At 51.4% G+C, this 26515-nt stretch overlaps 1 protein-coding gene across 2 annotated transcripts in view; it reads left to right on the top strand.

The window, feature by feature from the left end:
• The first annotated feature begins 471 nt into the window (after nucleotides 1-471).
• Nucleotides 472-26515, top strand: part of RASGRF1 (Ras protein specific guanine nucleotide releasing factor 1) — a 113585-nt gene continuing 87541 nt past the window's right edge. For both annotated transcript variants that reach the window (XM_003413852.4, XM_003413851.3), the window contains exon 1: nucleotides 472-747. In XM_003413852.4, the coding sequence (XP_003413900.2) occupies nucleotides 472-747 (276 nt within the window). The remainder of the gene's footprint in view (nucleotides 748-26515) is intronic.

Consider the following 26515-nt stretch of genomic DNA (forward strand, 5'->3'; position numbering starts at 1 on the left):
GTGTGCGTGTGTGTGTGTGTCCGAGGAAGGGGAGGGGGCGCCAAGGTGCAGCCTGCGAGCGGCTCTGCGCCTTGCCGGGGCTGCGTGCGTGTGTCCCTGTCCTCGCTGCTGAAACGGGCTCTTCGAGGGATCGGCGTCACATGACTCCGCCTGCCCCTCGCCAGCGCGCAGCTCGCCAGTCCCTCAGTTTGCCAGGCGCCCGGGGAGGGTCGGGCGGCATTTCCTGGGCCCGGGGGCTCTGCAGAGCAGAGGAGACGTGCGGTCGGGGAATGGCACATCTGGATTCGGGAAGCCGCGGTCTGGCGCCAGATCCTGGAGTGTAGACGTTTGGGGGAGGGAAGGGAGGAAAAGGGGGAGAGCAAACGAGCCGGCGCCAGAGAGAGGCAGCGCGCAGCGCGCACTGACTGGGGTCTGCGGAGTGCCGGCCGGAGAAGATGTAAGCGCGTGGGGTCTCGCTGGCCTCCGAGCACCATGCAGAAGGGGATCCGGCTGAACGATGGGCACGTCGCGTCCCTGGGACTGCTGGCGCGCAAGGACGGTACGCGAAAGGGGTACCTGAGCAAGCGGAGTTCGGACAACACAAAATGGCAAACCAAGTGGTTCGCGCTACTGCAGAACCTGCTCTTCTACTTCGAGAGCGACTCGAGCTCGCGGCCCTCGGGGCTCTACCTGCTGGAGGGCTGCGTCTGCGACCGCGCGCCCTCCCCCAAGCCGGCGCTCTCGGCCAAGGAGCCGCTGGAGAAACAGGTGAGGCGAGCGCCGCGTCCTGACCTCCCCGCGCCCGGACCGCGGTCCTCGGGGTGCAGAGCCTTCGGCTGGCCGATGGATCCCGAACTTTGGTCCTTCTACGCTCGCCGCCCTCGGCGGGAGAGGAAAGTTGGCCTTAACCGGGGGGGTGACCCCCTGGCGAGCAGAGGGGGCAGGGACTGCGGACGGGGAGTAGGTACGGGCTGCGGCTGCCCTTCGCCCGGCAAGCTGAGCCCCGTGGGAGGTGGGGACAAAGGGGCAGAGACCGGGAGATGCGGAGGGAGATGGGGTTGGAGGGATCAGACAGAGACGATGAATCTGGACCCAGGTCCAGCCAAAAATGGTCTTCCCAACCTCCTCTGCCACCACCCCACCCACTTCCCCCAGCGCGGGACAGCCCAGACTGTCAGGCCAGGAGGGGAGGTGTAATTCCCCGCGCTTAGGCACCGGAAGGGCTACACTGAGGCGCCCGAGGGCCGCAGCCCCCTGCCTCGCAGCGCCTGGGAGAGAAAAGGAGCCTGCGCCCGCTCCTCGGAGTTCGGGGTTGCGGAACCGCAGGATCGGTTGGATGCGATCGAGCGGTAGCGGGCTCCCAGCCGACTCCGGCCCCGAGCAACAAACCGAGGGGTTCGGAAGAGCGCTCTGACGCGCCGGGGGTAGAATCCGGGCTGCTGCGGGGGCGCTTTTTCCTCCCCCGCCCCCTGCGCCGCCGCCGCCGCCGCCAGCGCCGCCACTGCCACCGCCGCAGTCGTGGCTGTAGCGCTGCCCTCGCGGTTACTGAGTTGCAAGGCTAAAGGGCTAGGCCTGGACCTGCCGGGGGGCCTGGGCAGGATGGGGTGCGCCTTTGGGGTGGGGAAGGGGACAGGGGCACCTGTAGTTAAGGAGTGGGAATACCCAGACAGCGAGAGAGCGATCTGTAAGCTTGATGCGTTTTCCAAAGGCATTTGGCCCAAGCCCCTGGTTCTGGGAAGGTAAGTAATAGTGGATCCTAAAATGTCACCGATGGGACGGACCTGAGATCTGTTGGACCCAACCAGCTGGTTATTGCCTAGATGGGGACACTGAGGCCCAGAGAGAGAAATCCACCTGCCCAATGTCATACCAGGAGTCAGGGCCACCCCAAGGTTCTGGTAGGCAACTGAGATCTCAAAAGCCTTGCTGCTGGCAGACTGCTTGTGATGGATTGCCCAAAATAAAGCAAGGCTTAAAATACCCTTTCCTCCTAGTCACCTCCCCTCTAATCACCAGGACAGAGATCCTGGTTCAGTCGCCAACACACCTCCTCCTTCCCTGCCCTCTGCCTGCTCCTGATGGAGATGTTTCCTGGGGGCTGGGAAATGTGCAAAGGAATTTTTGAGGGTGGGCCTCTGGAGATGGCGAGCCACATGGCAGGCAGGGGCTTCCAGATGGCAAAGCATAGCAAAGAGCAGGCGGCTCCTTAAGCTTAGAGCACAGATGGGGCCTAGAGGACTCACCTGGGAGAGCCAGACCCAGGGAGGGCCAGAGATGCTGCTCTCAGCCCTTGATGACGTGCCCCAAGACAGCCTTCCAGAACATTAACAGCCCTCACTGTACTTACCAGTGACCTCCAGCACCAGCCTGAGCCCACCTCCATCCTTCAGCTGAGCTCCTGGGGGCAAGGAGGGACAAATGGGGGAAGCCAAGTTGGCACTGGGCTCAGAGTGTCAGTTCTCAGCACCCTGGACACAAATTAGACGGCCTGAAACTGAATCTCAGAGTTGCCACTTCTTGGCTGTGTGACCTTGGTTAACACACTAAACTTCCCTGAGCTTACATTTTATAATCTCTAAAATGGTGATAGTAACACCTACCTTTCCAGAGTCTGAGAAAACTAAATTAAATAATGTATGTGAATGCTCAGAGCACCTTTTAGTTGAATCTAGATAAATCTTAGTCGAATCTGAATTATACCCACCTGGACAGGCACTGGAAACCCTGGTGGTGTAGTGGTTAAGAGTTCAGCTGCTAACCAAAAGGTTGGCAGTTCGAATCCACCAGGTGCTCCTTGGAGACCCTATGGGGCAGTTCTGTTCTATAAGGTAGCTATGAGTCGAAATTGACTCAACAGCAATGGATTTGGTTTTGTTTGTTTGTTCTTTTGGCAGGCACTAAAGGCCTTAGGTCACAAAATATCAAAGGTGAAAGGAACCTCAGCCATTGTCCAACCCATCCTTCCCACTTTATAGATGAGGAAACTGAGGGCCAGAGAGGGAAAGGGAGCTATGCTAAGTCACACAGTAAATCAGTGGCAGATTCAGACCTAGAATTCATGCTGTGTCTAAGAATTCCTAAAAATGAGACTGTATGTTGATTCCAGATCATTCAATCCTGGCTCAGGTATCAAATCAGGCTAGGAGAGGCTCATGGAGAGGCAGGAGTGCAGACCAAGTGACAATCTGCACACATGTTCAGAGCTGTAAGCGTTTCCTCAGAACACCAGCAAAGACCCTCAAACATGCTCACAAGAGTAGCCCTCCTGCACTGGAGAACAGAACCGGGTTGAGAGTACCAGGCAATAATTTAGTGCTGCGCAGTCAAGGTGTAAACTTTCGTTAAAGTCTCACATCTCATCTCATACACTTAGAAAGGCTTTACGTCCTACTCTAGAACAAGATTTTGGTACGTGTGGAAAAGTCGATCCTGCTCCTTTGGCCTCCGTTGTTGTTGTTGTTAGGTGCCATCGAGTCAGTTCTGACTCATATTGACCCTATAGGACAGAGTAGACATTCCCCATAGGGTTTCCAAGGAATGGCAGGTAGATTTGAACTGCCGACCTTTTGGTTACTAGCCAAGGTCTTAACCACAGTGCCACCAGGGCTCCACTCTAGCCTCTATGTGTGTGCAAAAAATAATTTTTTCTAAATGTTTGCATAAAGTTGATGGCCCCAGAAGCTGCCCCGTGTTTATCCTTGACTTGAGCACCCCATGACAGAGCCCAGTGTAAGAGGCCCAGCTCCTGGCCATTCTGTGACCAGGTTTGCCTTGTGTCTGGGCCCGTAGGAAGTCTTGGCTCAAACCTACTGGGCAAGTGGCCAGGCATCAGCATTAAGAGGCCTCAATGAGGTGATCAGTTTGACAGGACTGGTTAGTATCTGGAGGTCTGTGGATGGCGCAAACAGTTTGCACTTGACTGGTTACCAGAAGGATGGCAGTTCAAACCCACCCGGTGGCACTGGGGAAGAAAAGGTCTTGAGATCTGCTTCCATAAAGATTAAACTAAAAACCAAACCGAAGGCCATGGAGTCAATTCCAACTCATAGTGACCCTGTAGGATAGAGTAGAACTGCCCCATTGGGTTTCCAAGGCTGTAATCTTTAAGGAAGCAGACCGCTACATCAAACGAACAACCTTTCAGTAAGCAGCCAAGCACTTAACCACTGTACCACCGGGCCTCCTCCATAAAGATTACAGCCAAGAAGGCCCTATGGAGCAGTTCTACTCTTTAACACACGGAGTCGCCATTAGTTGGAATCAAGTCAACGGCACAAGACAAGTTAGTATCTGGGGCAGCAGTTGTTCAGTGGTAGAATTCTCACCTTCCACGTGGGAGACTCAGGTGATTCCCTACCAGTGCACCTCATGGGTAGCCACCACCCACCTATCAGTGGAGGTTTGCATGTTGCTATGATGCTGAACAGGTTTCAGCAGAACTTCCAAACTGAGACAGACTAGGAAAAAGGCCTTGCAATCTACTTCCGAAAATTAGCCAGAGAAAACCCTATGGATCACAACGGTCCAATCTCATTGTGTATGGGGTCACCACCAGTCAGGGACTGCCTGGATGGCAGCAAAAAACAACAAGTTAGTATCTAGGGAAGACTTGGTTTTAGAAGGACATCATGTTTACCCAGATCCAAGCAGGCAGCTTCCTCCTTGAAGGCCCAGCAATGGTTTCTGAAGGAATAGAAACCAAGGTTTTGTTGGGAACCCACCCAATGGCAGGAGTGGGGTCTTATTAACCAAGGACAAAGCACATAGTAGGTGCATGGTGCCTACTGAACTGGACTTGTTGGTGTATCAGATGTTAATGCCACATTTCATGTTCTGAGGACTGACTGGGCACCAGGTCCTGGGGCCATGTCCCAGCCCTAAGAAGCTGTATCGTCACAGTCCCTGGGCCCCTGGGTGAGACAGATGCAGATAAAGATGAAAGTCACCTGCTGGGAAGGTGCTCTACTAGCAGGACGTACAGGTGCTCTGGGAACCCAGGCTTGGATCACCAGGTTCATCCCAACATGGTGCAGCCTCGCCTGGCTGCTTCTAGATTGGTCCGAGTCATCTGGTGCAGCTACAAGGTCCTGGAGCCCTGCCTGGTCCCAAAGCCTCCGTAAGCCAGACGGGCACAGCTGTTCCCCGCCCCGTGTCTGCTGGCACCTGCAAGCTGGCTCCCTGGCCTGGACCCTATTGTTCACCCTTGACTTCATCTCCTCCTGACCCTACAGTCCACGCGGCCCATACACCGAAGGCCTGAGTGCCTTGGACTCAGACTTTGAGTTCAGCTTCCCGTGAGGTTGACCCTGGGTGTTCCATAACCTGCCTTATCGTGGAGTCACCCACACTGCCTTTTCCCATCCTTGTCCCAAGCACACTGCAATAAGGTTTCCAGCCAGCTTCTGGGGTGGAGGGGCAGCCAAACCAGCCCCAGCACCCCCCAGCCCCCAGAGTGGTCAAAATGTGGAGACCAGGTTCTTCATTCACCTAGGACCGAGGCAGGGCCATGAAGAGGTGCAGGCAAATCTCTTCAAGCCAGAACCTTACCGGTGATGTGGGCAGAGACGCTGGAAGCTGGGGGCTACCTAACCAGTTGCCGTGGAGCCAGTTCTGATTCATGGCAGTCACATGTGTGTCAGAGTAGAACTGTGCTCCATAGGGTTTTCAGTGATTGATTTTTTGGACATAGATCACCAGGCCTCTCTTCCGAGGCACCTCTGGGTAGACTTGAACCTCCAACCTTTTGATTAGCAGCCAAGTGCGCTAACCATTTGTACTCCCTAGCTACTCTGAGAGCCACTCGGTACCTACTGTCTGCCTGGTTGGACCCTTTCCCTCCTAAAAAAAAAAAAAAAATTTTTTTCCCTCCTAGAAAAAAACCGTAGGCCTAGTCCTTGTTTATAGAACATGTTACCCATTGGCCAGGTCGATGCAGGTGAGCCACGGCCCTGAGGCCATGAGTGTGTCCCCTTTCAGGTGGAACAGTCTCTTCTGTGGTCACCCAGCAAGGCAGTGGCAGAAATGAGATGAACTCTTTAGCTTTCTCACTCTGCAGCTCTGCTCCCTCCACTGCAAAGCCCGCCCTCCTGATGAGCCAGCTCTAGCACAGTCTGCCTCTCAGCCAATCAGAAAAACACAAATGTGAACTGCAGGGGAATAAGATTGCACTAGAAACGGCACCCCTTGGACACAAAGCCCCGGGACTCTGGCCTAAGCAGTGCCAGCGGCCCAGACGATGGAGTCCTTGCACCTACGGAAAGGCTGCAAGGCTGCCTGACGGTCCAGGGCCAGGCGGGCACGGAGCCCCAGGACTAACCGTGTGGGCTGTTCATCTCCCTATTCCATTTCCAGGTTGGGGAGGCTCAGTGATTACATCTGGAATGAGACAAGGAAGTACCAGGCACTTGCCCCTTTGCCTGGTGACAGTGGGGCCAGGGTCAGGGACAGATTGTACCTACACAAGCTTGAACTAAAATTTCCGTCTTACTTATTTGTGCAGTAAACATCTTAGCTCTCACACCAAGCCTGTGCTAGATCCTGCAGATACAGAGAAGAATAACATTTAACCCTTGTCTTCAAAGCGCTCACAGTTGAGTATGGACCTCTCTTCTAGATTCACTCCCACAGCAATAACACGCACGCACGCGCGCGCACACACACACACAGCAGTTGCCATTGAGCCACTGAGTCACTTCCGACTCACGATGCCCCCGTGAGTGTCAGATTAGAACTGTGCTCCACAGTGTTTTCAATGACTGATTTTTCAGAAGAAGATCACCAGGCCTTTCTCCTGAGGTACCTCTGGGTGGACTTGAACCAGCAACCTTCTGGTTAGCAGTGAGGTTAAACCGTTTGCAACACCCAGAGACTCCAAGTACTGGAAATTCTCTCTCCTGAAGACTCAGACTCTCTCCCCCTGCCCCTGCCGGGGTTCAGGGGCTTATGGTGTGACACTGGATTTATTGAAAAACAGGGCCATTGTCTCACCTGGACCCACCCCAGTTCCCCCTCCACACTGCAAGTGCCAGAGTTATCTTTTAAGATGCAAATCAGGTCATGGTAGTATGCCACTGACAGCATCAGGATCTCCCCTTCACCTTTAGGAAAAATTCCATCTCCCAGCCATGACCTGGAGGACCCAGCGAGCTCCAGCCTCTCACTCTGTCCCTCCCCCACTCTCCTTCTTCCTCACCCTGCTCAGGCTGGTCTTCCCACTCCTGCACTGGCCTCCTCTCTTCTACCTCCAGGCCTTTGCAGAAGCTGTTCCCTCTGCCTGGAATGATTTCCCACCCCCACATACTTTGAATGACCAGTTCCTTCTCCCCCTTTAGGGATAGAGTGGGGAGATGAGCACCCCACACAGTCCTGGGGCCCTATTCCTGCCAGGCTGGGCCTGCCTCTGGAACTATGGGCAGCCTTGCTGGCCTTTCCATAGGTGCGAGGACTCCACAGTCTGCAGGTCTTAGCCAAGAAGCAGCCCCCTTGAAGAGAGGCCTTCCCTCACCACGGAGCGGGAATAACCCCATGTTCCCATCGTGTTCGTTGATAGCACACTTCTCTTCCTCCCTGTCACCACAGTCTGGGATGGGTTTACAGATTTGGATGGTTGTTTGCTGTCGATTGTCTTCCCCACTAAAACCGAAGTGCCGGGAGAGTGGGCTGAGGGGCGGGAGGTAGGCCCCCATCAGGGGCTGTTGCCATTAGTAGTCTAGGTGACAGATGTGGAAGTCCTGAAAGGGCGAAGGAACGAGGTCTTTATGATAAAGACTTTACCAAGAGATACTCGGGTGCGGAATTGGCAGGATTTGTGTCCAGTTAGGAGTCCCTGGGTGGCCTAGATGGTCAAGCGCTGGGCTACTAACAGAAAGGCTGGCAGTTCGAGTCTACGCAGAGGGACCTTGGAAGAAAGGCCTGGTGATCTACCTTTGAAAAAGCAGCCACTGAAAACCTTACAAAGCGCAGTTCTACTCAGATACACATGTGGTTGCCATGAGTTGAAGTTGACTCGACAGCAGCTGGTTTGGTCTTGGTTTTTGTGTCCAGTTGGATGTAACAAACCCTTCTGTCCGCGTTTATGCCTTAGGAATCTGGGCAGATGCAATGCCACCACTGAGACAATTTGGAGGAGAAGCAGGCTGGGAGGGAGTGGGAGACAACAAGTCCCCTTTTGGGGAGTCTCTTAGTCTGGGTTCTCTAGAGGAGCAAAACCAGTGAAGCGTGTATATAAGTAGAGAGAGAGATTTACTTCAAGGAAACCGCTCACGGGTCAGGCGGCAGGCTGGAGGCCTCCGTCGGCTCACAGGGTTCCAGGGGCTGGTGAATCCAAAATCTGCAGGTCAGGCAGCAAGCTGAAGACTTCTGCAGGCTTTTGTCCTGAGAACTGGAGGTCAGACGATGAGAAGAGTGTTGTTGTTGTTAGGTGCCACCGAGTCGGTTCCGATTCATAGCGACTCTATGTACAACAGAACTTTAAGAAGAGTACGGGGTCAAGAAAGAGAAAGAGATTTACCAGAACATCCATTTATATACTAGAGGCAGGCCACACCCCCAAGGAAACGCCCCTTTCAACTGATAGATCACATTGTGGACAGGCAGGCAGTCCGACGTCTGCCAAACCCCTGCGAATCATAGCCTAGCCAAGCTGACATACAACGTTAATCATCACAGGGAGGTCAAGCTTGAGGTGCCTAAGGGCAGAAAAGGGCTTTAGCCTCTCCCAAGGCGTGGTGAGGATGTTTATTAAAGAGACAAATGCAGTCCCACAAGGACAGCTGGGGAGTGTGCTGGAGGGATGGGCTGATTGGAAGGGCATGTTCAGAGGCTCAGCAGGTGGCACCCTGTTGCCCAGAGCCCATGGAGTGAAGTGATGTGGCTGCCAGGTACACAGCAGGGGACATGCAGGCTAGGCAAGGGCTGGTGGAGGACAGTGCCAACTGGGCAGAGCCTTCATGTGGTCTCTTTGGGATCTGCCTGCTTTAGACACTTTCACAGCTGGCTTAGCCAGTCAGCCTTTGCTTCCTCTTCTCCAAGTGCAGGCACTGGTGTGAAGGTCACTCGATGATACGGGGACTTCCTACAGGGTGGGGGCACAACCTCTCTCCTTTCAGTTCTACTACACTGCCAGGTAGGTATTTTCACTCCCCGTCACAGATGGTGGTGCAGTGGTTAAGAGCTTGGCTCCTAACCAAAAGGTCAGCAGTTTGAACCCACCAGCTGCTCCTTGGAAACCCTATGGGGCAGTTCCACTCTGTCCTATAGGGTTGCTATGAGTCAGAATCGACTCAATGGCAACAGGTTTGGTTTTGGTTCAGTCATAGATGGGGAGCCGTGGTGGTGCAGTGGTTAAGAGCTCCACAGCTAATCAAAAGGTCAGCAGTTCGAATCTACCAGCCACTCCTTGAAGACTACCGGGCAGTTCCTATAGGATCGCTATGAGTTGGAATCAACTTGACGGGAACAGGCGAGGGTTTTTTTGGTTTTGGGTCACAGATGGAGGAAGGGAGGCCCAGAAGGTTTGCCAATCCACACTCCTGAAGAAGGGTTTGAACCTTCTTTCCCTCCCAGTGACTGGACAAGTCACTCAACAACCCTGGTCTACGGTTTTCCTGCCTCATTCAGAGGAGCCTTGGGCTTCTACAGGGGCTCTTAGGTGGCCACCTTTGGGGCTGGGAGGCAAATGAGGTGGGGAGCATGCTGGGGGCCACACCCCTATGTCAACCACAGCAGAACAGCTTTTAGTTGTTGATAGTTGCAATCTCGTCGGTTCCAACTCATGGCAACCTTATGGATAACAGAACGAAATGTTGCCCAGTCTTGTACCATCTGCATGATCTTTGCTATGTTTGAGGCCATTGCTGTGGCGATTGTGCCAGTTCATCTCACTGAGGGTTTCCCTGGTTTCGCTGACCCTCTACTTTACCAAACCTGATGTTCTTTTCTAGAGATTGATCTGTCCTGATGACGCGTCCAAAGTAAAAGCAAAACCACGTCTCGCCATCCTCCCTTCTCTGGTTGTGTTCTGGTTGTATTTCTTCGAAGCATTCTGGTTGTATTTCTTCTGAGACTGATTTGTTTGTTCTTCTGGCCATCTACAATATATTCAGTATATTATGTTGCTGTTGGGTGCCGCTGAATCAATTCCAAGTCATAGCGACCCCATGTGACAGAATAGAACTGCCCCATAGGGTTTTCTAGGCAGAGGCAAATTGCCAGGTCTTTCTCTCGCAGAGCCAGCGGGAGGTTTTGAAACGCCGACCTTTCTGTTAGCAGCCAAGCAATTAACTGTTGCGCCATCAGGGCTCCTTCCACAGAGAGAGAGAGAGAGATGTATGTATTATAGTATACATTATATATGACGTTTCTGCATAAGTCTGACCTTCACCAACAGATAGTGCTTCAGCTCTGACATGCTATGAGTCCATATTTAAATATATATAATCTTGTAGCAGGATCCTTCAACACACTAGACCAAAAATACTGGATAACAATTTATCAACCATTTATCAAGCACCTATGATGTGCCAGGCACCGTAGCACATGTTTTACACAAGGCACCTCCATTAATCATCCCACCAGCCCTGTGAGGTAGTCACTAATATTACCACTTTAGAGAGGGCAAAACTGAGGCTCAGAGACATTAAGTAACTTGTTCAAGGTTACAGAATGAGTATGTGGCAAAGCTGGCACGTGATCCCAAGTCTGACATCAAAACCAGAGCCTTCAACCACAAACACACAATATAAAGATTTGGGCTAGGGACTGCTCGATCCTCTGCCAAGATAAATGAAGGAAAAATGGAGAACTAACAGGAAGTGGAAATAATGGCACAGCCTCTCTGGTGACTTTGGTGAAGGCGGCTTTTGTTTCTGCTTGGGTGGGAACCTTGTAACTCTGAATCCCATGAGTGTCGAGGAAAAAAATCAGCAAAGCAGGCATCCACGCCCTGCAGTCCGGTTTCCCTGGAATCCGTGGGAGTCTGGAGCTGATACCAAAGCCGGTGTTTCAGCCGTTGCCTGCGCGCACGCAGCCAAGAACAAGACTCAGCCCCCTGATGTTCATGCGGGAGCATCAGTGACGCGTGGACTTGAGAGGGGCCCAGAACACTGCCAACGCCCAGACGCTTCCGTCAGGGCGACTGTCGTGCAGGAGCAGCTGGGGGGCTTGGACACTCCCGGCTGAAAGAGGAGCACGCAGCCGCCAAATGCGCAGCCGCGATTTCCGGCCTCCCGCTTCACTCGTTGATGGAGTTCCACTGCCTTTAAGGATGAGGCAGCGTTAGGGAAAAACCATACAGACCTGGCTTTGTATCCTGGCTCTCCCCGCTCCTAGCTTGGGAAGTCTTCAAGCTCTCTGAGCCTCAATTTCCTCATCTGTGAAATGGCCGCCATAATAGAGCCTACATCCCAGCACTGTTCTGAGTGTTAAATTGGATGATGTTTGTAAAACCCTAGCACAGCACAGTTATTGCGATCCCACGTAACAGAGTAGAATAGGGTTTTCTAGGCTGCAGTCTTTACAGAAGGAGCCCTGGTAGTACAGTGGTTAAGCCTTTGGCTGCTGCGGTTCGAACCCACCAGCTACTCTGCGGGACAAAGATGTGGCAGTCTACCTCCATAAAGATTTCATACCAAAACCAAACCCTTTGGTTCGAACTCATAGTGACCCTATAAGACAGAGGATTATAGCCTTGGAAACCCTATGGAACAGTTCTACTCTGTCTTATGGGGTCGCTATGATCCATCCTTGTCGCTCCCTCGCTTCCCGCACAGCTCTAGTCCAGGCTGCTGTCATCTCTCAGCTGAACTTTCTTGGTGGCCTCCTAACTGGTGTACTAGTCAGGACACACTGGGTTGTGCTGCGGTAACAAACAACGCCAGGCCCAGTTAATACAACAAAGGTTTATTTCCCGCTCAGGCTTTATGTCCCGTGCAGGTTGGCAGGAGGGTTCTGCTCACTGTGACTGCTCTGGCCCAGGCTGGTAGGGGCTCCATCCTGACACCTGCTTCCCAGTCACCTGACAGAAGGGAGGGAATGGGACCAACCCCCTACTCCTGAAGCTCCCACCCAGAAATGATCCACTCCCCATACAGTTCACTGCATGAGGCAACTTGCACAGCCCTAGTGTCAGAGGTGGGGGAAGTGCAGACCTCCCGCGGGCTGGGAGGGCAGAAGTACTAGGTTGACAGCACTGATGTCACCCACTGTCTCCCCACAGTCACTGGGTCCTGCAGTTCAGAACAGTCTTTCCAAAATGCAAATCCGATCATGTCACACATACATACACAGAGTAGCTGAGGAGAAAGGCAAAGGAGCCTTAACGATGGGCTTAGTGGCAGGAGGCAGGGAGCCTGCTAAGCAAGCTGTGCTGATGCTTAGAGGGGCGGGGTCCTTGCCAGCCTCCCTTCTGTTCATCAAGCTCAGTGTCTCTGTCATCCCTGACCAAGTGTGACAAGAAGTACTTTAGCAACTGGGCTTCCCCTGAATTAATGAGGAAGAGGATTTTAAAGGCTGACATGGCATTCTGAGAATGTTAACACTCCCCATCAGTACCTTTGGCTCAACAGGGATTTACCAGGGCCTCCTAGGAGCCCAGGTACCTGGATGGAGCAAACGGTTAATGTGCTCGGCTGCTAACCGAAAGGTTGGAGGTTCAGGTCCACTCAGAGGCACCTCGGAAGAAAGACCTGGCAATCTTCTGTCAGGCTATATGAGTGAAATATAATCAACTTTGCTTAAATGACTCTTGGGCTCTTAGTCAAACTCAGGAAGTTGGTGGACTCATTTAGGAGAACCTGGTCAGTGTGCAGTGTTCTCAACATGCCTGGTTTCCCCCATCCCCTAAGCCTGCTGCTACCCTGCCACCTGCTTTCCTCCCACGCAGGGCCTCTTCTGCCCTCTTGCCACACTCACCTCCTGGTCAGCTCTGCAGGCAGTGGGAAGCTGGGGCTGGGAGGGGCTGGTGTTCCAAGAGGAGAGCAGATAGATAAGCTGATACCAGTTGGGCAGGGGTGAGGAGAAGGGGGTCATTACGTCTGAAAGCATCCTGTATTCTGGACAATGAGGGAAACAGACTGTTATGGAACACGCACTGGCCTGTAGAAAGACACAAACCAGCCAAGAAGCACTTGTGTCCCAGGGGCTTGTACAAGGGGCACCAGCAGGGGAGTGCTGCTGACACCAAGGACAGAGTCACTGCAAATAGAGAGGCCTCCCCTATCTGCCAGGGCCCTCAGGGGAAGCTGAGCATGCTCAGTGATGACCACTCTCTGGAAGGCTGGAACGTGGAGTGTCCTGGTGGCCAGACAGTGTAGGGTGCAGCTCGGAGGAGTAGGGGGGTGGGAATGGATGTCACCACACCCCTCAGACAGGCACTCCCAAAGAGCCACTGTCTTCTTTTATTTTAAAATTGTAGAATTGGCCACACGTTCCCATGATTCAACATTCAAGAGTGACACCCCTGACCCCAGCAACCCAGTTTACCTCCACAAAGGCTGCCATCATTACCAATTTCTTATGCGTTCTTCCAGAGTATAGATACATACATATGTATATATGCAAATACATGCATATATGTGCAAATACATACCAAATCAACCAGTTGCTGCCAAGTGGGCTCCAGCTCATGGCGACCTCATGTGTGTCAGAGTAAAACTGTGTTCCATAGCGTTTTCGATGGCTGAGTTTTTGGAAATAGATTGCCAGGACTTTCTTCTGAGGTGCCTCTGGGTGGACTCGAACAGCCACCCTTTTGGTTAGCAGCTGAGGGTGTTAATCATTTGTACCACCCAGTGATTTCACAAAGACATACACGTATATACAAATACGTGCAGATATATATATGTATGTATGCATATATATAAAATTATTGTACAAAACATACTACGTTGTAACATATTACAAATGCTATTCTACATCTTGTTTTTCTCACTGTGTGGTGGAGACAGTTCTTTATGAGTATATTGACCGTCATCGTTCTTTTTTACAGCTGCATAGTATTCCATTGTATGGACGTCTCCTCTTGAGGGACATCTGAGTAATTTGCAGTCTTTTGCTGGTACAAACAGTGATGCAATTAATAAATACCTTTGTGCTATTTCACTCTCGTTCAGATGGCTAAGATTAAAAAAAAAAAAAAAAAACAGAAAATAACGAATGTTGACGAGGATGTGGGGAAACTGAAACCCTTACCCACTGCTGGTGGGAATACAAAATGGTACAGCCATTGTGAAAAACAGTATGGCCATTCCTCAAAAAACTAAAAATAAAATTACTATATGACCCAGCAATTCCACTGCTAGGTACATACCCGAAAGACTTGAAAGCAGAGACTTAAAAAGAGACATGTACACCGATGTTCACTGCAGCACTATTCACAATAGCCAAAAGGTAGAAACAACCTAAATGCCCATCAACAGATGAATGGATAAACAAAATGTGGCACATACCTACAATGGAATACTACCCAGCTGGTAGGAGAAATGAAGTCTTGATACGTGCTACAGTGCGGATGGAACTAGAAGATATTATGCTGAGTGAAGTAAGTCAATCACAAAAGGACAAATATTGCATGACCTCACTTATATAAAAAGACAAGAAAAGACAAACATATAGAGACCAAAGTTTATTAGCAGATACCAGGGGTTCAGGGGAGGGAAGGGGGGTTAACGGTGATGGAAAAATCACATTCATTAAGGGTAGGGCTATATAGCCAAGTACTGTAATTGCTGTCGATAAGTTGTATACCTGTAAAAAGTTGAACTGGCAAAAGTTGTGTGATAGATATATTTACAACAATGATCAAAAAAAACGTAGCTGCTGAGGCTGCTTATATACAACCAACCAAAAGCCTCATGGATGTTCCTTGGTTTGGAGGTTTAGGGTCATGGTTTCCTGGGACATCCCAGTTAATTGGCCCAACAACATGCTTAGTGCTTCTGTTCTACCTCCTAGTTCATTGCATAGTGCCTGGGGTCTTAAAAGCTTGCAAGTGGCCATCCATGACACACAATTGGTCTTTATTTCCCCCCAAAAAGGAGAGTCAGGAATAGGAGGAGGATATGGAATGTGTGGCTAATTGCCTCCATGGACAACTACCTCCTTTTCCATGAGTCCAGAAGAACTGGATGGTGCCTGGCTACCATTACTTAACATTTTGATCAAAAATTCCATAGAAGGATACTGATCAAAAGGGGGGAAATGCAGAACACAATTTCAAATTCTCATGGACTCCAGACTTCCCAGAGCCATGGAGGGTGAATGAACCCCTGAAACTATTGCCTTGACATAACCTGTAAGCCTTAAACCAAAAATATCCCCTGAAGTCTTCTTAAAACCAAACAATAGTTTAATTTAACTGGTAAAAAATATCTGCCTTGAGCATTATGCTCTTTTAAGAACTATCTATAAGGGATCGAATTGACAAAAGCAACTTGAAAGATTCGTTAAGAACCTTAGATGACAGTGAGTTTATGTTAATGGACGAGGAACAGCTCAGAAAAGGGGAGTGAGAATGGTTGCATAACTCAAGAATGTAATCAGTGTCACTGAAGCGAACATTAGAAACTGTAAAAATAGATACATAAGTAAATAACCTTTATGTATAGGTCATTTCTAACCAGGTTTTTACAAAAGCTAAAGGACAGACACGTGCAGACTAAAGCTCATTCCCTTCTACATTTGGCAGACATCTAGAGGTGGTTGGGGGAACATCAAGGGCAAGCTACCTGATATTCATGCAGAATCTGCAAAGTGGGACAGCCGCCAGGAGTCATTTCATCCCGTGGCCACGACTCCTAGGGCCTGGAGTTGTTAGCTGCCATCGAGTCGGCCCGTGACTCATGAAGACCCTATGCACAACAGGATCCCATTGTGATCCATAGGGTTTTCAGTGGCTGATTTTTTGGAAGTAGATCTCCAGGTCTTTCTTCCTGGTCTTAGTCGGGACACATCACTGAAACCTGTTCAGCATCATAGCAACACACGAGCCTCCACTGACCAGTGGTGGCTGCACATGAGGAACATTGGCTGGACATTGAACCTGAGTCTCCTGCATGGAAGGTGAGAATCCTACCACTGAACGACCACTGCCCAGCAGGGCCTGAGTAATATACATTAAGGAAGAGACTGTTCTGTGGGCAGAATCTCAGAGGGCCACACTAACACAGGCCCCCAGACATGGCCAAGCTCTGCCTGGTTCCAGGCAGATTCTGAGAGAGGGGCTTTCACAAGTCTCTTAAGTTCTGACATTGCAGTTACTTCCCAGCAGATCTCCTCCCACCTATTTCACCGCTGTCCCCAGGGAAGGCCAGGCAGGACATACAGGTGAGCAACTATATGGTGTTCAGAGGTCAGTTCCTGGAGCAGGCCTCAGTCCTGGTCTGAGTTGGAGGCTGGAGCAATGCATGGCTCAGGCCCCATCGGAGCCCAGGAGCCTGAGACAGGCACTCAGCATGGGGACAAAGCAGAAATCCTGGCACAGTCACCAGGACCCTGGAAGACTCAGACCTGGGGACTAGGAGGCAGAGGTTGGTTGGAATGAGGCCACTGGGAATGGGGGAGAGGGTCGCAAAGGGGGAGTCCAGAGTCTGGGAAGCCTCATCAGGTGAAGTGGGGGGTGGTGATTTATGCAGGGTAGATATGTCCTTTCTGGTGGGGGAGCACCAGGGGCGTTGGCTGAGGCCAACACGGCTGTCAAGCAAGGCCCATTGGGGAAATCCTGGACCCAGTGAGGCCCCCACTGTGTGCCAGGCACAAGGGCAGTGCAGCCAGGGCGGGAGAGGATCCAGCACCTGATGAGCACGCGGTGTGTTGCAGAAGCTGTGAGAGAGGCCAGAAGACACTCTTGGGATCCTAGAGGTGAGAGGTAGAAAAAGGTCCTGAGGTGTATGTGAGGACCTAAGGGGAAGCCTGGATGGATGGCCCTGACTGAAGGAAGTGAGGGCAGAGATGACCAAATAGTGGGACTCCAGGCCAGGGCACGTGCATGCACACACACAGACACACATGGGCACACACGGACACACACACATACACATGGACGCAGACATACATACAAGGCTGGGGCCCCATCAAGTTCCCTCTAACACAGCCCCTTCTGTGGACTGGAACATCAGGCCACATCTGGCAGAACAGGGCTAGCTTGGGCACAAGGCCAGCTGAGACCTTGGAAGTGGACCAGGAGGGAGGGAGCCAGGACAAAGCGGAGGAGAAGAGGCCCTGCCTGGGTGGGGCAGCAGAGTGGGACCAATAAGGCATGAGGCTGGCCCAGCGTGAAGGCGTCCATCCTGCCTCAGAGGACCCAGCCCACTCCTCCCCTAGGAAGCCGCAATGAGCAGAGGCCCTGATAGTAGGCCTGAATCCCAGGCAAGCAGGATAAATTGGAGGGGGCGAGACTAAGGACAGGGAGACCGGACAGAGCCGTTTCATAGTCCAGGTGGCAGATGATGAAGCCTTGAAGCAGAGTGTGGCAGTGAGGATGGGGGCAAGGCATAGATCCCAGAGATATCAAAGAGGAGAAACAGAACTTGGTGACCAGTTGACTCTAGGGGATGAGACCCAGGAACTGAAGGTGATAGAGAGGATACCACAGATTGCTGATTCATAATAACCCTCTGATCTTGGCACAACTGTGACCATTCGGTTTATAAGACCTCCCCAGGCATGTGTATACGTGTGTGTACGCGTATGTATGCTTTCTAGTAATTTGCCACGGTCAGGTTGATGAGACCCGTCACATTGGCCTTGCAAAGGATTCAACTGGCTTAAAAGCCATTATTGAGCACTATATGAATCAAGAGCTTTCACACCGTTATGTTTTCAACAGAAGTGAGGTGGGTAACATCATTCCTATTTTGTGAAAAATTGAACAGGTCCACAGAAGCTAAGAGAGGTACTGAAGACCCCCAAGACTAAGTAATAAATAATAAATTTGAACACAGATTTATCATAGACCAAATGGAGGTCTGCCGACTCCAAACCCTGGCACATGTCACCACCCTAGGGTCCCAAAGTGCACTCTCTAGGAAGATCTACCACGGAGCAGCTCTACTCTGTAATACATGGGGTCACCATGAGTTGGAATGAATTTGATGGCATAGATTTGTTTTAAATCTTTGTGGAAGCTGATTGCCAGGCTTTTCTTCCCCAGGACTGTTGGGTAGATTCAAACCACCAACCTTTAGGTTAGCAGTCAACCACAAACGATTTATACTGTACAGGAACCTGTCTGGCTGATAGTGGGAACTTAATAAATTTTTGTTGGATTAATGAATGAGAAATCATTCAGGTAGGGAGTAAAAGATGGCAAGAGCTTTGTTTTCGATTATTAATAACCCTTGTTTTTAGCTGCCTGTTTGCCAGTGAGGAGCCTAGTGCTGAGAGAGAGGGAGGGGCTCCCCAAAGCCCCTTAGCTCCCTAAGCAACAGAACTAGATCCCAAACCCAGCTGGTTGGTCGGTTTGAACCCCTGCTAAGAATTTGCATTTCTAACAAGTTCCCTACTGAGAATTTGCATTTCCACCCCAGATATACTGAGTCAGAATCTACATTTTAACAAGATTCCCAGGTGATTCTTCCGTATAACTTCCTGGGAACTTGTTAGAGCTGCAACTTCTCTACAGGGAACTTGTTAGAAATGCAAATTCCCCACAGGGGTTCAAACCTGAGCAAACTGGTTCAAAGCCGTGGTTGAGACCCACTGGTTTAGAGATTAGAGCCTTGGTGGCACCGTGGTTAAGAGCTACGGCTGCTAACCGAAAAGGTTGGCAGTTCAAATCCACCAGCCGCTCCTTGGAAACCCTATGGGGCAATTCTATTCTATCCCATAGGGTCGCTGTGACTTGGAATCGACTGTACAGCACCCAACAACAACAACAAGGTGTTTATTAAAACCTCCAGCCCCACCCCTAGAGATTCTGATTCTGAAGGCCTGAGTGGGGCCTGGGCATCCGCATTTTTAGCAAGAGCCCCAGGTGATTTGTATGTGGACAGCTGGGATACCACACTAGGAGAAATGCCCCTACTATATCTAGTTACCTCTGGTGCAGCCGCAGCAAGGCGGAGCGATGGGTCTGAGCCTGATCCTGGAAAACAGGTGGGGTCCCCGTGACGCGGTGAATACAGACGTGGATCCCACGTGTGGTTTCATCTCAAGTAACAGAGCTTTGTCATAAGCAGTGGTTCTTACACTTTAGCGTGTATCTAGATCACCTACAGGGCTTATCTAAACACAGATATCTGGGCAGTTCGAATCCGCCAGGCACTCCGTGGAAACTCTATGGGGGTAGTTCTACTCTGTCCTATAGGGTTGCTATGAGTCGGAATCGACTTGACAGCACTGGGTTTGGTTTGGGTTGGGTTGGGTTGGGTTGGGTTGGGTTGGGTTGGGTTGGGTTGGGTTGGGTTGGGTTGGGTTGGGTTGGGTTGGGATGGGTTGGGTTGGGTTGGGTTGGGATGGGCTGGGTTGGGTTGGGTTGGGTTGGGATGGGCTGGGTTGGGTTGGGCTGGGTTGGGTTGGGCTGGGATGGGTTGGGTTGGGTTGGGTTGGGTTTGATCTGGGCCCCATCCCAGAGCTTCTGATTTGGGATTCTTGGGTGGCCTGAGAACTTGCATTTTCAACAAGTTCCCAGGCGACACTGACAATGACGCACCAGGGACCGTGCTTTAAGAGCCTCTGTTTTTGCACATCATGAAAAATGTCGTCAGTACCGTTGGATTTCAGATACGGAAGCTGTGCTGGCAAATGTTCTGCTGTGTGTGTTCTCGCCACAATAAAGAAAAGAACCTCTGGTTTTAAGGATTCTCGCGGCAGTGAGGGAGGTGGGATATTCCTGGGAAGGACAAGAACCCCAGTACAGGCAGCATTTCCAGCGGCCATAATCGGAAGACCCGGAAGCCACAGCAGCTCCAGGGCCAGGCAGTCTGTCCCCTACCCACACCTGGACCCCTACAGCCAGAGTCTATGGAGGTGCCATCTAGGGTCCCATTCCTGCGACTCAGCCCCTCCCCTGCAGCACTGGCCTTGCCTTCAAGGCTCCATGTGTCTCTGTTGGGCCTCCTGCCTTCTGCTGGCTCATGGCCCTTCTTGCCTGCTCCTGACCCACCTCCTAGTGGTCTTCCGATGTTACTGCCAACTTACTGCCTCTTCCCATACTCCCCAGTGCAGACCCCCAGCCTGGCTAGTGCCCATTGTCTCTGTCCAGGTAACTTGGGGAGCCCAGACCAGTCTAGAGCTTGGTCCCTTGTTTCAGGTGCCTAAAAAAAAAAAGTTTTTTTTCTTTTTTACCCCTGATCTAAGTGGTGAAAGTTAATGCACTTGGCTGCTAACTGAAAGGTCAGAGGTTCAAGTCCACCCAGAGGCACCTCGGAAGAAAGGCCTAGCTACCTACTTCCAAAACATCACCCCTTGAAATCTCTATGGAGCACACAGTTCTACTCTGACATACATGGGGTCACCATGAGTAGGTGTCAACTCAATGGCACCTGGAAAAAAAAACCCTGATCTAATTGGGCTCTGGTCCCGTTCAAAAAAGAGCTCAGGCCCAACTTCCCTCAGCAAAGACCATGCAGGGGTCAGAGGCCCATAGAAGAGGCCATGGGCTTATTAGGTACTGTGATTCCGTATCCAGTATCTCAGTGGGCTGGTGAGGGCCTGAGGGTGAGGCTGGACCTGTTTCTGCAACTCTAGTTAGGCCTCAGGGATGCCCAGGGTTTGTTTCTGTATTTATCCTATATCGTTGACAGCACACAGTGTGTGAGTCCTGATCCCACCCACTGTCCCGAGGAGGCCTCAGATGTGGCTCTGTATTGCAATGGAAAGTTCTACGGTGTCCCCAGGGCTGAAATAATGCTGCCGTTCTGTAGAGGCATACAACTGGGATCCAACAAGTGTATGTAGTCACCTTGCATGGCAGGGGTGGCTCAAGTCCTATCCTGCAGTCACACTGAGTCGCAAGGGTTGTTCTGGGGGAGTCTTCTCAACTCTGATAAGCTCCGAGGTGGTTCTGGTTGGCCACTGTCTCACTCTGGGGTTGCCCAAGATGTGGCCCTGGCTTCCTCTCAGCAGCGCCCACGGGGACCTGGTGTGAGTCTGGTTCCCACTCTGCAGCTTCAGATGGCTGTCTCCAAAGTCCAGGTGTGGTTCAGCTCCCAGGGGTGACTTGGTGTCTCTCTATGAGCCCTGATCCAACACCAGCAGAGGTTATAAGGCTGTCTCCTCCAGACTCACTGTTCCACTCTGGAAGGGACTGATATTAAAATTGTGATTTATCCAGAACCCCCAGGAATACCCAAATCCCATCGTAGACCACCACGTTTGTGAGATCCTCAGGCAAGAGGCCATTCAGGCAATGCAACATTCTTTAGGACTTTCTAGCTTTGGCTGCAGGGAAGAGCTGGCCTGGCCCCACTGAGGCTTTGGAGCCTGAGGCCTGGTACCAAAGCAGGCCAGTGGCTGGTGCTTTCTCCTTCCCCCCTGAGCCATGCCTCAATCGCAAGTCTTATGCTCTAGCATCAACAAAGCCTATCCACAAACACGCCAGAACCAGATGGACAGGAGCATAGAGAAGGGAGAGAGAGCGTCAGTCGCAGGCTCCCAGGGCTGGGGAGACAGTGGGAGCCCCTGCACCTGGGGCAACCAGTCACCAGGCAGAGGAAGAGGCGTGAAGCAAGAAAGGCAAAGCTAGAGGGTCCTGTGTCTGGGCCGCTTCTGAGAGGGGGCAACAGCCTCGGCCATTGACCTCACCTGCCCTGTGGAAGGAAGCTAGGAGAAGTGGGGAGGAGACACAGGGATGTGGAGGAGGAGAGAAGCAGGCCAGAACAGAGACCCAATGAGAGAATGAGACAGAGAGGCTTGGAAAAAGGACGAAAGATAGACACAGAGAAACAGCAAGAACAAAAGAAGAGAGAAGGGAAGACGATACCTTTTCCAGGCTCAAAACACCAAGAGGTGGGCTCCTCTTTGAACTGTGGCCCAGCTGATCCAGAGGACCCTGGCTGCCCCAGGACACATGTCCACACCTAGGCCCTCAGGCCACTCCAGGCTGCACACCTGAACCTGGATCCTAGCCGCCACAGCTCCACAGGGAAGTCGGGCCATGCCAGAAACACACCAGAGCCTTCCCAGAACTGTGGGGAGAGATCAGGAACCACCCAAGGCCATCCAGAATGCCAGGGAAAGACCCAGAACACACGCCCTTTCTCCATCTCCGTATCTCCCCTTCCCCTCATCTCTGATCCCACATACAACAGTCTCATTCATTTGGCTGCCCAAAGCCAGGATTTGTGATGACTCAGAATTGCTGGGTGGAAGTTAACTTTACCTTAGCAAACACGTTCTACTAGTCAGTCAGGCTGTGCGGTCGTGTAAACCAGAATTCAGGGAGAAGGTTCGCAGTCATGGAGGGAACAAACCACTCTCAAGTCATTTGAGGCAGTTATAATCTGGCTTCAGCCCTGAGTTCTAACATCACTTATGCTGTTTCCCGGCCTGGTGGCCCTGGGCAAGCCACTGTGTCTTGCTTCAGCTTCCTCCCATTTAATGGAGTGGATAGTATACTTAACTCCTAGAGTGGTCATGTTTCTAATGTGGTATACTGACAACCTAGCACCATGCCAGGGGCATAGTTGTTGTTGTTGTTAGGTGCCATCGAGTTGATCCCAACTCATAGCGACCCTATGTACAACAGAGCGAAACACTGCCCAGTCCTGTGCCAACCTCACAGTCATTGTTATGCTTGAGCCAAAGGAAACTAGCACCATGCCTGGGCATAGTATGTCCTCAAATTTCCCTTCCCCTTCTACCTTAGGGGAGTCCCTGGGTGATGTAAATGATTAACGCACTCAGCTGTTAACCAAAAGTTTGGCAGTTTAAGTTCGCCCACAGTGCCTTGGAAGGAAGGCCTGGTGATCGAACTTATAAAAAATCGGCCATTGACATTAATCCAAAAAACACAAAATAATAAATGTTGGAGAGGTTGTGGAGAGACTGGAACACTTATACACTGCTGGTGGGAATGTAAAATGGTACAACCACTTTGGAAATCGATTTGGCACTTCCTTAAAAAGCTGGAAATAGAACTACCATATGATCCAGCAATCCCACTCCTTGGAATATATCCTAGAGAAGTAAGAGCCATCACATGAACAGATATATCCACATGCATGTTCATTGCAGCACTGTTTACAATAACAAAAAGATGGAAGCAACCAAAGTGTCCGTAAACGGAAGAATGGATGAATAAACTATGGTATATTCACACAATGGAATACTATGCATCCATAAAGAACACCAGTGAATCTGTGAAACATTTCATAACATGGAGGAATCTGGAAGGCATCATGTTCAGTGAAATTAGTCAGTTGCAAAAGGACAAATATTGTATGAGACCACTATTACAAGAACTCCAGAAATAGTTTAAACATAGAAATACTCTTTGATGGTTACGAGAGCAGGGAGGGAGGGAAAGAGGAAGAGGCGGATTCCCTAATTACATAGTAGACAAGAACTAATTTAGGTGAAGGGAAGGACAATACATAATACATGAGAGGTCAGCACAACTGGACTAAACCAAAAGCAAAGCAGTTTCCTGAATAAACCGAAGACTTTGAAGTCCAGCGTAGCAGGGGCGGGGGTTTGGAGACCATGGTTTCAGGGGACATCTAGGTCAATTGGCATAATAAAATCTATTAAAAAAACATTCTGCATCCCATTTTGGAGAGTGGCTTCTGGGGTCTTAAACACTAGCAAGCGGCCATCTAAGATGCAACAATTGTTCTCAACCCACATGGAACAAAGGAGAATGAAGAACACCAAAGACACAAGGTAAGTATGAGCCCAAGAGTCAGAATGGGCAACATAAACCAGAGACTACATCAGCCTGAGACCAGAAGAACTAGACGGTGCCCGGCTACAACCGATGACTGCCATGACAGGGAACACAACAGAGAACCCCTGAGGGAGTAGGAGAGCAGTAGGACGCAGACCTCCAATTCTCATAAAAAGACCAGACTTAATGGCCTGACTGAGACTGGAGGGACCCTGGAGGTCATGGTCCCCAGACCATTTGTTAGCCCAAGACAGGAACCATTCCAGAAGCCAACTCTTCAGACAGGGATTGGACTAGACTATAAAAGAAAATAATACTGGTGAGGAGTGAGCTTCTTGGATCAAGTAGACACATGAGACTATGTGTGCAGCTCTTGTCTGGAGGGGAGATGTGAAGGCCGAGGCGGGCAGAAGCTGGCTGAACGGACACGGAAACACAGGGCTGAGAGAAGGAATGTGCTGTCTCATTAGGGGGAGAGCAACTAGGAGTATATAGCAAGGTGTATACAAGGTTTTGTATGAGAGACTGACTTGATTTGTAAACTTTCACTTAAAGCACAAAAAAAATAAAATAAAATGTTAATGAAAACAAAACAAAAAATCAGCCATTCAAAACTCTGTGGAGTGCAGTTCTACTCTGATGCATGTGGGATCACCAGTCGTGGTCCACCCAATGGCAATTGGTTTACTGGTTTCCATCTTAGGCTCCTGTAGCTGCCAGGACTGCAAGCCCATTGGCCACTCCCCAAAAGGTGCTCCGGGCATTCCCCAGAGCCACATCCTCCCCGGCCTCTGCAGCCTGGTTGTTATGAGATGCTTATGGGGCACTCCTGGGTCATGCCTTCTGCTAACACCCCCACACCCACCCCTCCACTTCACCTCAACTTCCAGCCCATAGATCACTCAGGGCCTCGAAACTGTCCCCAAAGAGGACCACAAATTCAGGACACTTGTTAGGAGGTTGTCACAGTGAAAACAGGAGAAAGGCCACAGGCCTAACCTAGAGCGGTAGCCATGAGGACGGAGGTAAGCCGACAGGAGGCAGAGTAGAGGGAGGAGGTGAGGGGCAGAGCAGGGGGAAGCCTCTGGGTAGCCTGCACCAAGCTCTCTGCAGCCTCAGAAGCCGTCCGTGTTCCTGGTCTTAGGGGCAGTGAGCTGAGCACTCCCACCCGCCAGAAGTTAGAGGTCCCTGGTGGCTGGATTCAGGCCTGGGGACTATCCTGGGTTCTTTCTCGCCTAAGACTTACTGTAGGGGCTGAGGTGCAGGCAACTTGCAGTACACAACCATGGCAAATGGCCTTTGCTTCTCCACAAAGCAGGGCCAGCTGGGAAGAAGCCTCTGTTAGGAGGGAGGGGCCTCAGCCAAGCCCATCACTCCCTACAGCTCAGAGAGGGTCCGGGCTGGCTTCAGAGCCCCCCAGACCCTCCCAGGGCCAGCAGCCCAGTGGGGAAGGAGGTCAGTCCTGCCCTGGGAACTCACCTTGGTGCCACAAATGGGTCCAGCCAGCTGTGACATCTGGCCCTTGGGACTCTAGGGGGACCCCGCCACACCACTGAGCCCCAGAGAAGCCCTGTGTGCAGTGGAGAGTGCCTTTTGTCTGGGTTAGGACCCCGAGTCTCACCTGACTACAGGCTTCGTGAGGTCAGGACCTCGCATTTATCATCTTTGCATCCAAGTGCCAAGCCAAGGGCCTGAGTGTAGGGCAGATGCCCAGGGAAGGTTCGTTCTCCTGGCTCCTCAGCTTGCCAGCTGTGTGACCTTAGGCAAGTGGCTCAGCTTCTCGGAGCCTCAGGTTTATCAGCTGTAAAGCAGACATAATCACCCCTATTCCACTTGGTTAATTTGGGAATAAATGAGATCATGGGCCACAAGCGTGTGTGTATTCATTATCTAGGTAGCCACCTGCAGCTTCCTTCTTTAAGGGGAAGGCGGGGGTATACCCATTGGAGCCTTCTGAGTTCAGTTATTCGAGGCTGCAGCTGACATTTCAGTCTACAGCCCCAGTTATCTGTTTCCTAGGAAACAAGAGAGACATTGACTCTGCAGCTTCTCTCTCTTACACACACATATAAACATACACTGGCTGCCACTGAGGCTGTCAATTAACAGAAATATGGTGAATGTCAGCAGAAACTAAAAATACTTCACACCCCGAACCTTGCGCTGTTGCTCCCTGCAACTGCACCCCGAGAGACAGGGGGTGGCCCCCTCTCTGGCACAGTGTCATGCCCTGGGGCTGGCCCACGAGGGTGTCTTCTAAGTGGGCAGACTGAGGGCTCTCCTCTGTACCCTACCTCCATCTCCCTCCTCCTGGTGTCTTCAGGACCAGATCCGGGTCCCCCAGAGGTTGGGCCCCAGCACTTTGCTTGTCTGCCATCTCACTAAGTGGCTCCTCTTCCAGCCTTCCGCTCCTCCCTGAGACTGACCCCCCAACGCCCATCTGCAGCCTGAGACACAGGGACTGAGGGAAGCAGAAATGTCTGCCAGTGTGGCTCACGGGCACTCACAGTCTGTATGTCCATCCCCTATCCACCACCCCTAAAGCCTGCTCTTTATCCTGCTAGTGCCCCACTCCAGTCTACTGCATTACCACCACCTGGGCACCCAAGCCAGAAAGCTGGGAGTTGTCCTTACCACTGTCCTCCCATCCCAGCCCTCCACCCAGAGCCACCACCCAGGCCCCTGCCCACCTGCCACTGGCACCCCTTATTCCTT

The sequence above is a fragment of the Loxodonta africana genome, chromosome 13, assembly GCF_030014295.1.
Source record: "Loxodonta africana isolate mLoxAfr1 chromosome 13, mLoxAfr1.hap2, whole genome shotgun sequence".
Taxonomy (NCBI): Eukaryota; Metazoa; Chordata; class Mammalia; order Proboscidea; family Elephantidae; genus Loxodonta; species Loxodonta africana.